This window comes from Heptranchias perlo, chromosome 3, assembly GCF_035084215.1.
Source record: "Heptranchias perlo isolate sHepPer1 chromosome 3, sHepPer1.hap1, whole genome shotgun sequence".
Lineage (NCBI taxonomy): Eukaryota > Metazoa > Chordata > Chondrichthyes > Hexanchiformes > Hexanchidae > Heptranchias > Heptranchias perlo.
The window spans coordinates 95,276,823-95,289,796 of NC_090327.1; the positions used below are offsets into that span (position 1 = coordinate 95,276,823).

The 12,974-nt window shown below is 40.2% G+C and overlaps 1 protein-coding gene across 6 annotated transcripts in view; it reads left to right on the plus strand.

Annotated features, from left to right (window-relative positions):
- deptor (DEP domain containing MTOR-interacting protein) overlaps positions 1-12,974 on the plus strand; it is a 65,093-nt gene that overhangs the window by 31,980 nt on the left and 20,139 nt on the right. For all 6 annotated transcript variants that reach the window (XM_067980879.1, XM_067980884.1, XM_067980878.1 and 3 more), the window contains 2 exons: positions 5,706-5,884; positions 9,358-9,540. In XM_067980879.1, the coding sequence (XP_067836980.1) occupies positions 5,706-5,884; positions 9,358-9,540 (362 nt within the window). The remainder of the gene's footprint in view (positions 1-5,705; positions 5,885-9,357; positions 9,541-12,974) is intronic.

Genomic DNA, 12,974 nt, shown 5'->3' on the forward strand with positions numbered 1-12,974 from the left:
TCCTTCATGTTTGATTGTGGGGCTAGCAAACCTTAACAAAGATCAGAGTTCCTTTTGATCTCGTGCCATACTTGGCCACAGTTAACATATTGACACTGATTCAACGGCAGCCTCCGTATCAGATTTGATTTGCCCCATACTGAGCTGCAACGAAGCTATTTCGTGGCCCAACATCGAATGTATTTGTTGCACAATTGAACTTTGCAATGAAAATCAGTCTGGTGATCTCTACCTACCTAAATCTGCTGCTAGCATGTCAGACCTATGATGCCTACAACCAATTTGCCTTAACCAATGAATGTACCACGATCTCTGTACAAAGTGATCATGACCAACACCATATGTAGATGCAAGTGTCTCAGTTTTTGTGGGTTTTGTTAACTGTAGTGGGATTTCTTGGACTCCAGATGTTTCAGGCTAATCCACAGAGCGATAGAACATATTAGAAGTGCATCACAGCTTGACTAAGAGGGCCAAGTGCCTCATTTGGTGCTTATTTAGGCGCTTAACTGTGATTACTGCAACTCAGTAATTGGTTGTTTCATTCTACTGCTGCAGTACATTTAAGACGTTTATCAGAATATATGCAGCACCCCAAGCTGGGCATTAAAGCATTTTAGGCAGTTATTTGGTTAAGTGCAAACCCCAAGTGTCTGAAGGTAGGCTTACTAATTGGCTGTCAGCTTGTTTACAGCTGAAACTGTGTAAAATGCTTACACCACAAAGAAATGCTGGAGCTTTCATTTTGCAAGTGACTGAAAAGAATGTAATCTGCTGCTCAATGAAAGATATTAAGGCATGTAAGCTGTGTTCTACAACTAGTTGTAAGGATTTCTCAATTTGATGTCTAGTATTTGGTGAAAAATGTTCCGATTCTGTGGCAGTAGGTAATGATGATTGATTGGAACGTCTGTTGAAACTTATAATTTTGATATTTGTTGTAGGGAACCATTTACTTTGTGAATGAGGAAGATTTAATCAATTTGTCCATATTCCATGTCGTATCAACAAGTAATGGAATTCTTGCTCACAGGTAGAGAGAGACCAAAATAGGAGGGCAAAGAAAAAAATTTAGTTGAGAGGCTACCCCTGCATCTCTACTAACTAAAGTTATATATTTTTAGCACTGGATGCATTAGCTAACCAGTTTTTATAAATTTGTACACAAGTCCAAAAGTCAAATGCATGTAATTATGCATGTATATCTGATTCTGACCCTGAATTAATTTGTTGCATCTCACTATAATTTAATTTTTCTTGTGGGCAAACGTCGCAGCTAGCAAATGCTATATAATTGTTTCTATAATAATTGGCGTGATTTTGAGCAGTCCAAAGATTCTGAAGTGCATCGACTTTTTGTTTGGTCAGTATTTGTGACTCCGCTGAAAACTTTGTATTTTAAAAAAAAAGTTCTCTCTCCTCTTTCTGTTCCTAAAGCATTGACTCCTTGTGACATAAATGGGCATCGGGCACCTTCCGATATCTCTCAAATGGCCATTTTTCACATCTGAGCCTAGACACTGAATGTCAGCAGGCTGTACAACTGTAAGAGTGTCGTGATTGAGCCTGATCCTGCCTATACCATACATCTGCGTTTCTAACAGAGATTATTTTATTCCCCTTCCTATGGTGTTGTCAGCAATTGTAGCGCTCCCTACTGCTCCTCTGACTGATATCAGCTAACCGACCATTAGTCCCAAAATGAACATTTCTTTTGGTCGCTTAAATCGTTTGATTGTGGATGGTAAAGAAAAATGAGGAGGTCAAATTGTTGCTTTTTTCACACACTCACTTACCTCACTGCTTAACTGGTGCTGCTTGATGTTGAGTGATGAATACAAACATGATAGTTGTCATCATTTCCCTTCCACCATTTCCCTTCCACCATCCTGTTTATTGCATCAACTCCGGTTGAATCCAACTTCCTGAACTTGGGCTGCATTTTAGAAAAATGGATGTCCAGTAAATTTGAAAGCTGAGCTCACTCGCCGTGCTTCTGTTGCAAACATGAGGTGAAGTTTTTCCATCAGTTTAGATGCAGACACACACAACAGTCCCATCCGTTTTTATGTTCTGACGGTACCATCAATTTTAAATTGAGGGTACACATCAGACAAAAATGTTTATTTCATGATGTATATGAAGTGGCAGGAATCCAAGGAGTAATTTACACTTTGAAGACACTTTTTTAAACTATTGGAGTGTAGTTAACTGTAGACTTATGATTTTTCCTGTGTCGGTTGTAGTTCGTGGTATAAACCAGTATCGTAGATCCATGAAAAGGTGGCTTTGTGAAATGCCATCGGGTTACATGTGCAAATCCATGTCCGGAGCCAGTCTGGAGTCTACCAATACAGGGATCCACTTTTAACACTGAGACTGACACCCCACTTTTGAGTATAAAAAGGGAAGAGTGAGGCATATAGGTTGCTGTTCCAAAACTAGATCAAAGAACCTGTAAGAACAAAAGTGGCTTCACACTGTGCTCAAGTACAGAATGGAGTGGTTAAGTCGACTAAAATCATCACAATGGTGTTATCAATAATAATTCGAATGGAATTTACACCAGGAAGATTGTCGGTGGTGTGCTATCAGTGAGTTAATACTACTGCGATGTACTTGTTGAATAAATAGCTTTTTTTGTTGAGAAGGTGGGCATCTTTCAGTGTCTTGCCCTAGAAATAATTTGTTTTAGTTTTGAATCTATATTTTGAATTTTAGTCGTATTTTATCTATATTATATCTTAGTCAGAAATGGTGGAAATTATAATGGGGAACAAAGAAATGGCAGAACAATTAAACACATACTTTGGTTCTGTCCTCACAAAGGAGGACACAAATAACCTGCCAGAAATGTTAGGGAACCAAGGGTCTAGTGAGAGGGAGGAACTGAAGGAAACCAGTATTAGAAAAAAAAATAGTGCTAGGGAAATTTAATGGGGCTAAAGGCTGACAAATCCCCAGGGTCTGATAATCTACATCCCAGAGTACTAAAGGAAGTGGCCCTGGAAATAATGGATGCATTGGTGGTCATCTTCCAAAATTCTATAGACTCTGGAACAGTTCCTACAGATTGGAGGGTGGCAAATGTAACCTCACTATTTAAAAAAGGAGGGAGAGAAAAAACAGGGAATTACAGACCAGTTAGCCTAACATCAGTATTGGGGAAAATGCTAGAGTCTATTATAAAGGATGTGATAACAGAACACTTGGAAGGCATTGGACAAAGTCAGCATGGGTTTATGAAAGGGAAATCATGCTTAACAAATCTACTGGAGTTATTTTGAGGATGTAACTAGTAGAATAGATGGGGGAGAACCAGTGGATGTGGTGTACTTGGATTTTCAGAAGGCTTTTAATAAGGTCCCATACAAGAGGTTAGTGTGCAAAATTAAAGCACATGGGATTGGGGGGAATATACTGGCATGGATTGAGAATTGGTTGACAGACTGGAAACAGAGTAGGAATAAAGTGGTCTTTTTCCGGGTGGCAGGCAGTAACTAGTGGGGTACCGCAGGGATCAGTGCTTGGGCCCCAGCTATTCACAATATATATCAATGATTTGGATGAGGGAACCAAATGTGATATTTCCAAGTTTGCAGACGACACAAAGCTGGAGTGGAATGTGAACTGTGAGGAGGATGCAAAGAGGCTCCAATGTGATTTAGACAAGTTGGGTGAGTGGGCAAGAACATGGCAGATGCAGTGTAACGTGGATAAATGTGAGGTTATCCACTTTGGTTGTAAAAACAGAAAGGCAGATTATTATCTGAATGGTGATAGATTGGGAAAAGGGGAGGTGCAATGAGACCTGGCTGTCCTTGTACACCAGTTGCTGAAAGCGAGCATTCAGGTGCAGCAAGCAGTTAGGAAGGCGAATGGTATGTTGGCGTTCATTGCAAGAGGATTTGAGTACAGGAACAGGGATGTCTTACGGCAGTTGTACAGGGCCTTGGTGAGACCACATCTGGAGTATTTGTGTGCAGTTTTGGCCTCCTTATCTGAGAAAGGACGTCCTTGTGCAGTTTTGGCCTCCTTATCTGAGGAAGGACGTCCTTGGCAATGAAGGTTTACCAGACTGATTCCTGGGATGGCAGGACTGACTTATGAGGCGAGATTGTGTCGACTCGGCCTGTATTCACTCGCGTTTAGAAGAATGAGAGGTGATCTCATCGACAGATATAAAATTTTAACAGGACTAGACAGACTAAATGCAGGGAGGATGGTCCCGATGGCTGGGAGTCCAGAACCAGAGGTCACAGTCTCAGGATACGGGGTATGCCATTTGGAACCGAGATGAGGAGAAATTTCTTCACTCAGAGGGTGGTGAACCTGTGGAATTCTCTACCACAGAAGGCAGTGGAGGCCAAGTCATCAAATATATTCAAGAAGGAAATAGATATATTTCTTAATGCTAAAGGGATCAAGGGATTTGGGGGAAGAAGCGGGAACAGGGTACTGAGTTAGACGATCAGCCATGATCATTTTGAATGGTGGAGCAGGGCCGAATGACCTACTCTTGCTCCTATTTTCTATGATTCTATGATTACCTGAGATTCTCAGTCTTGCCTTTTATTATTGTATTTTAGTTAGGTGTGGGTGTGGGTTTGGTCAAAAAATTGAACTTTGGCTTTTTTTTTGTTTCAAAATCTGTCATTGTTTCATTTATCATTTCTCTCAAAACTCACAACGCCATAATAAATGTTGAAATAATCTGGTATCTGAATAGCAAATAAAACTTGATTCATCTGTTCCAATTTTCAACGTTTGTTCAAAGTTGGGAACTACTGACCTGTATTAGTCCAGGAAGTAAGTTTAGTTTTACTCTTTGTTTTGAACTCTTCTTTTTATTCTAAACTTAAGAAGTGTATTCCTATTTTTGTCTTTGCTGGTGAAAATACCATAAGTTTCATTTATCAACTAGTTTTGTCTCTTTTTTTGTCATGAAACCACTGGCTGCTTTTGGCAAGAAAGTGAAAAGCATTTGCCATAGTGATGTTCAACTCAACATGAGTGGAGTAGTTATGCTTTTGGATTGTGGTTGGCTTTACATAGTAACCAGGAGACGTGGATTTGAATTCCAGGCTGATGTCCTGTGTTTTTTAAATTGTTCTTTTTCTTTCTCTTTTTCCTCTTTTCTGTGCCCCCTCTCAAAATTCCACTTAAGTGCTGTTAACAGTACAAGCAAAGGTGAGGAAAATTAACAGGGATCTGTCTTTGGAAATTCCTGCATGCAAAGTCTGCAGTTGCCTGATTTCTTTTAAATTTGGGTGCAATGTATGAGGTCCAGTGGCTGTGCATGGAATAAATAAATCAAAGCTTTAATATATTATTTATGCTTTTATTTATTTTTAATTGAATATTTTCTTGAATTTAAAAGTCATATTTCATCATACATTTCCTTCTCCTACACTTCCATGCAGGTTTACTCAGCCAAAAAAAAAACTTGAAAGGTCATGAACTTGTCTCCCGTATGGTAGTTGTCTCACCAACTCATGGACTAAGTGTATCATCGTAATCAAGAGCAATTCATTGTGGAATCCTGAAAGGTCTCATGTAATTGAGTTTTGGCTTAGATTCAAGAGCATTGACGCTGCATCCCTATTTGTGGATTCCTGTTTTTTTTCTCTCCAGGGTCAATCGCTGTTTATATGGGCATAACTATTTTTAAGTCATGGGCTGTATTTACGTTTTTGCCACGATAGGTTGATGAGCTCTGAGAACTTGCTGATGCAGACACGGGAGGAGGAAGGAGTGAAATACCAGCGTGCTTTCGTAGCATGTGAATTTGTCGACTGGCTGATACAAGAAGGAGAGGTTGCCATAAGGAGTGAAGGGGAACAGCTCTGTTGTAGGCTGCTAGAGCATGGCATTATTCAACATGGTGAGAAATTGATAAATTACTTTTTGAAGTGCAATGTAAAATGGTTCTTCCCCAATTTAAAAAAAATTACAATTACTTTCCTAATAGACCAAATATTCACTCACACTTTCTTTCCTCCCCCCCCGCCCCCCCCCACCATTGATAATCTCTCACATTTAAACCTGGCTTGACCTTTAAATGTCTTGGTCCATAACAATTTCATGTAATGCATTTAACCAAAGAGCTTTATGTGCTGAGCCATACATACTGGGAAAGCCTCTGGTCCGATCTGATATCAGCCAGGATAATAGCAGGTGTGTGTATTACAGTTTGCCTCGAGATCCCAAGGCTAGCAAGTAGAAACTCATCCACTCCTCATTTCTATTCAGTGACACTCTGCTGGAATGTGTGGGTGTTGAGGATGGGATTGGGCTCAGTTGCGACCTCTCTACCCTTGCAGTGGAGTAGCCTGCTGACACTCGTGTGATGACTGCCAACGTGTTCAGAACCGTACCCCAGCATGAATTACTACTTTCAGAGTAATAAGTAGGGAGGGAAGGAAGGAAGAAAATTGCACCAGTATGTTGGTGTTGATAGGTGCATGTCATTCACAGCACTTTGAGTTGGGTGTATTTTTGTTTAGAAGTCAAATTTGCCCAGAGAAGACATTTCTTTTGAATAAACTATTGTAATTATTTGTACTTAACATTTTAATTCCAGTTGAAACAATTTAAGCATCAGGTGTATAAAATTGTTGCCAAAGTTTTCCAAAATATTACACGATCCTTTGCTGAGCTTTGCAAGTCTGAATTATTTCCTAGCAGTCACCTGCAGAGGCGTGTGTCAGCATGTCTTGCGAACGATGAATCAGTAGCAATGCAAGTCTCGTTTTACAATATCAAGGACTTACTGGCTGTAAATGGGTATCTTCAGGTAATAAAACACACCCTGTTACTTTGCAACATTGTGCAACAAATCAGATGATCCTAACGAAGACAATCTCCATGGCACTCGAGAGGTTTATTACAAAATACTTGAATTAAAAATAAAAAAGGGATTTTAAATGTGGGTAAAGGATGCAAATGCACACATATTGGAGTCACTAGATAATGATTGGCAGCAGGAACTTTGGCTGATTTTGTTCTCTTGAACTGTAACACCAACACTGCCATACTGACTGAAATTAGATTTCCATTTGGTTTAATGGATGATGTACTGAGGACTTCTGTTCTCATGAATGGAAATATTGAGAACACTGCCCTTCAATGGTGTATAGTATTTATAAGCATGTGATTTTAAAATTGAAACATTTTGATGTTTTAACTTCTAAATTTTTACTTAAAGCTATTAAAAGTTTAGAGGGCACAATTTAATACATGCCCTTTGTCACATCTCTGCAAAGTTGATTACCAGCTTGAAAGTTTCCTAAGCATGGGGTTAAGTTTTAAAATTGCAAGATTACTGCCTCTGAATTTACCAGTTTCACCAATGAGTCACAGAGCTATTGAGCAATATTTAGCTTGATGTCCCCATATCCACTGTACAGACAACTTTTTATATTTGCTCTTGGGATGTGGGTAGCATTGGCAAGACAGCATTTATTGCCCTCTTCTGTTCTGTACAGCCAATTCTCAGGAGTTTACTGTGCTCTTAAGTGTCTGTAATCTGAAGAGCTGTTTTGTGTACTTCCCCATTTACTGGACAGTCTGTCTGACAGGGAAATGGTGCCAGTATGCCCACTGATGTGCCAATAGTGGGAAACTTCTCAGGTGCCAGATTTCATATTATGTAACAATGTTAGTAACATATAACTTTCCTGTTTGATCTACTGAAAAACCTGTTAAGTGTCAGTATAAGAATTTGTTTTTTTTCACAAGCATTTAGCATTGGCCAAATCCATATATTCTTTACATTTTTTTCCAGGGAATCTGAATTTGTCTTTGTGTGCTTTTAGTGATCCTATTTGTCTGGTGTGTGCTGCTGTTGTTTTCTTCTCTCTTGGAGCGTGCTGTTAGTGGTCTTATTTCTTCTTTTTTACGCCAATTTTCTCCCTCCTGCTCCCCTGACAGTGTTGATTCCTGCCGTTTCCATGGGTACCGTTCACTACCTCCCAAGGGCACGTTCTTCATGTGTGAGCCCTGACGGTGTGTCAGCTAGTTGTTCAATCATGGAGTGTTTCACAGCCAAGCCTGACTGTGTCCTTATGTAACATCCACACAAGAATGACTGCTGGATAGTGATCAGGAGCAGGAGCCCTGGCAGTGTTGCTTCCCCCGTCCTCCCCTCCAGCCCAATGGCGCAGAGGCCAATTATAGCAGCCGACCACTGTCTATCCGAGATCAACTAACTTAATTCAGACTGGAAGGATCATATTTTCTAATCAGTGTCTCTGTCTTAGAATAGAAAGGATTTTTTCTCTTTTTTATTGTTCCTCCTTTCCTTTGTGATTTAGTGAATAGAAGTCCAGTTTCTGGTTTTTAATGTTGCTTAATTAAAACTTACAGCTACTGTTGCATAATTTTTTTAAAAAAATTCTTCCAATATGCTGGGTTAGAATTTTAAAATTTCACTGATGTCTTTTTTTTCATGCTGCACTGTGACTTTTTAGCCAGGATTTTGGGGGGACAGGAGGGGAGGAAAGGAAAGGAAGAGTGTGTGTACACATACATTAAGTTGAGGTTTGTCTATAATGCCTTGGAAAGTGGAAAACCTCCAAAATTTGCTGTCCATGCTCACATAAATGGTGACTTCTGGAGGTACCAGAGAGCCCAGGAAGCTGACTCCTGCTTGAGCAAATGTCTTTAGGAGAAAGGGAAAACATTTGGGTGAGGTGGTTGAGGGAGAAAAAAGGTGTTTTTTTAAAAATCAATTTAAAATCATTAAGGGGCTTTTGCAGAACATGTGAAATAAGTTGGATGTTTGATTTGAATGAGCTCAATAAAGATCCATTTTAAAATATACTTTTATGTGTATGTACATCTATAAAGACTGGTGTTTTCAACCTAGCAGAAAGTAATGGTTAGGTTTTGATTTCATTTTTAATAACTATAAAATACTTAGTTTTAAAAATCAAAACTTGTTATGACTGTTCTGCCAGGCTGTACACACCAGCCTTTATGTAATCTAGCATGTTCCAGCATTTAGTCACAGTCGCAAAGTGTATCTGTAAATAGAAACTTTAAACAATTACACGGTCACATGCATTAGCAGAAATGAGGTGTATAATTCACTAGAATTGTCCAAATTTTACCAAGAAATTTCTGTAATGCTGAAGTTCAGTCTAGAACTCATGAATAACTAAAGCAGCTTTTACCAAAACAGCCATTTTAGTATTTTCCCCTCTTGTGTTTTAATGGCTTTTGCTGTGTATTAGCTGTCCATTCAGAGTTCAGTTTCCGTTGTGCTGCTTTGACAAACAGCCTGTGCGGTACCAGTGAAATTAATTCTATCTGTTTCACCATTCTTATTATCCCCTCTCATTATTCTGCACACAGTGGCCAACAAACACCACTTTGTGGATGGTAACCTCTTGTACCAGTTCCGCATGAACTTTCGCAGAAGGCGACGGCTGATCGAGCTGCTGAATGAGAACGTGCCCTTGGTGCCTGACAGCCATGAGAGCCCTTTCTGTTTACGCAAACAGAATTCTGACAACACTAACACCAGCTTCCTCTCAGGTAAAAATGTTTAGTGCTAATTTGCTTGGTGATTTATAGTCCTATTCAGTGTTCCACAACAAAGGCTTTTATTAATATTTTCATACCCAGTGTCTCTAACTTCCCTTATATTTGAAAAGTTGGTTTAGGCAGGTAATGTTTCACATACATGAACTCTGATCAGTTTACATTTTTATATTGGGTTTTCAAAATACTTTTGTTGCAGATATAAATCAGTGCCATTCAGTTCCATAGTTTTTGTTCCTCTTTTTTCTTGTGTGTCCTATCGTTTTCTTTTTTCTCCTCGCTCTCCCTTTCTCTCTTCGTGCTCTCGCTCAGTCTGTCGAATCAGGGTAAGACACCTGGTATAATCAAGTTCTTCCCCAAATTTCTCCGCCTCACATCCTGATTCCGCTATTGGACCACAGGAATATCTAGCCCCAAGTATCCATTTAACCGTGACGTTTTTATGACCTATTAAAAACAACTTTCTCCAGCTTAATCCTTGGACTGATCTAGAGAATTTCCGGCTGTGCTGTGAAAACAACGCTCGTGTTAAAAAATATAACAACTCAAAACAGCAAGATTAACTTTACTACCGTTACATTAATGAAACTAAAATGCCCACAGCATAATTTTGACGAATAAAAATAAATTCAATACAGCCCTTTCATAGTTTGGTACAGCACAGAAGGTGGTCATTCGGCCCATTGTGCCTGTGCCGGCTCTTTGAAAGAGCTATCATTTCCACTTGTTCTCCTTTCTCTGCCTGCCCTTTTTAAGGATTTAGTTTTAAATTTGGGATCTGTACATTTGAAGGTTTGCTTTAACTTCAGTTCGTCAAAATAATTCTCAAAGTTATGTAACCAAAGGTACATTCTGTCACTGGTTATGTCCACTAGGACTTTTTTCAGATTATGAAACACTGTACTGTCAGCTCTTCCGAAGAATGGGGGAAGCAGAGCTGTGGCGTCTTCTTCTAAAACAGGTGCAAGGTTTTAGTTCCAAAAGTAGGATTCATCTTTTAAAAATGTGAACTTGCATGCCAAAAAAAGAAATGGAGTACTGTAAAAAGCAGCTGCTTTTGTGGTGAAATGCAGACTGTGAATGTTTGTGAGATCCAGCATCTGGTACTTGTATATTGATTGTGATAAGAGATCTTGTATTAGCTATAATTACCCAAAATTTAATAAAATTGGATTTCCTGTTCTGTCACGTTCTGTTTGACTATTGCAAAAGCGTCTTTCTTATAATTTTTCGTCTAAAACTGCTGCCTTTGTGACAGTGTATTTTAAAGATGGATGTAAGAATTTTTTTGCTCAGCTGCTGCTGTTTAATCAATTTAAATGTACTAAATCATTCTTCTCTGCATACATGCACAATTCCTTGTCCTTGGTGTGAGAATGGGTAGAACAGTTCTTAGAAGAAAACATGAAGCAAGAAAAAAGCCATTTAACCTACCAAAAATCCACACAAGGTGAATTACATAGGTGTGACAGATAACGTTTTTGTGGTCCCAGCAGCACAAGGAATATTTGACAATGACGTCTTTGTCTCTGGCCTCTCAGCTCGAACTGACCCATGTTAGCAAACAGTCTTTTTAATATAGAATCATTTACACCACAGAAGGAGGCCATTCGGCCCATCGTGTCCGTGCTGGCCGAAAATGAGCCACCCAGCCTAATCCCACTTTCCAGCACTTGGTCTATAGCCTTGTAGGTCATGGCACTTAAGGAGCTCATCCAGGTATTTTTTAAATGAGTTGAGGGTTTCTGCCTCTACCACCCTTTCAGGCAGTGAGTTCCAGACCCCACCATCCTCTGGGTGAAAAAACTTATCCTCAGCTTCCCTCTAATCCTTCTACCAATCTGCGCCCCATGATTATTGATCTCTCTGCTAAGGGAAATAGGTCCTTCCTATCCACTCTATCTAGGCCCCTCATAATTTTGTACACCTCAATTAAATCACCCCTCAGCCCCCTCTGTTCCAAAGAAAACAACCCCAGCCTATCCAATCTTTCCTCATAGCTAAAATTCTCCAGTCCTGGCAACATCCTCGTAAATCTCCTCTGTATCCTCTCTAGTGCAATTACATCCTTCCTGTAATGTGGTGACCAGAACTGTACGCAGTACTCGAGCTGTGGCCTAACTAGTGTTTTATACAGTTCCAGCATAACCTCCCTGCTCTTATATTCTATGCCTTGGCTAATAAAGGAAAGTATCCCATATGCTGCCTTAACCACCTTATCTACCTGTCCTACCTTCAGGGTTCTGTGGACATGCACTCCAAGGTCCCTCACTTCCTCCACACCTCTCAGTATCCTCCCATTTATTGTGTCAGACTATTGGAAAATTGTCTGGATGGACCTCTGGAGCTAGGATTCCAAATGTATATATGGGGATGCCTCCGCACAAGTAAACATGTAATGCATATCAGAGCAAGCTCCCCTCCTATTTGAGCACAGCAAGTACGTGCACTGCTCTGAACTGTACAGGCCAAGAAGACTCTGTTTCAATCCCTCATCTGTGCTGAGATTACAGATTGGAGTAGGGATGCTACTGTTATCCTCAGTGCCTCCATTTTAAGAACGGGTGAAATCTGCTAGAGTTCCCAGTGACTCCTACTAGAAAGTGAGAGTTACTGCAGATTGCTGCTGGTGCTGTGGAATTCTACCTTAGATCATTGCCTTCAGAAGAGGAAGGAAAAAATTGAGTTGTAGTCATTTTGTTAACTTTCTAGTCTCTCCTCCTAAACAACCATCATTCTAAGAGAGAAAGTGCAAGAATCTTTAGTCTAGACTGGAATTATCCAAGTCCTACTGGATAAGCAGAAGAGATAACCGGTTGAGTTAAAGGAAAAAGTTTTTCTTGCCAACTTTCTCCCCTCTTGATGGCATTGATTCTTCGGGATATTGTTGTATGGATGACAGTTGCCCTCTGTTACCAAGTGGCAGCCATTCTTCATATGAACCTAGACAGTAAGTATCAGCAGGCTATTTGACAGCAAGGGACATCTCTGCCAAGCTGACCAGCTCATTGTTCAAAACCCACTAAAGCATACATCTAACAGGGATTATTGGATAGCATTCTTGGTCATACTGCTTCTTCGAGAGCACTTCCCAAACCCAGGACCTCCACCTAGTGGGACAAGGGCAGCTGGAGCATGGGAAGATACTTGCCTCCAAGTCACACACCATCCCAACTTGGAAATATATCGCCGTTCCTTCAGCGTCGCTAGGTCAAAATCCTGGCATTCCCTACCCAACAGCACTGTGGGAGAACCTTCACCACACGGACTGCAGTGGTTCAAGAAGGTGGCTCACCACCACCTTCTCAAGGGCAATGAGGGATAGGCATTGGGCATTAAATGCTGGCCTTTTAAATTCAGAAATAGGAATCCTGGCAAATCTACACTCCCCAGCCCCAAGCAGTGAGGCCAATTGAAGTGCCACTATT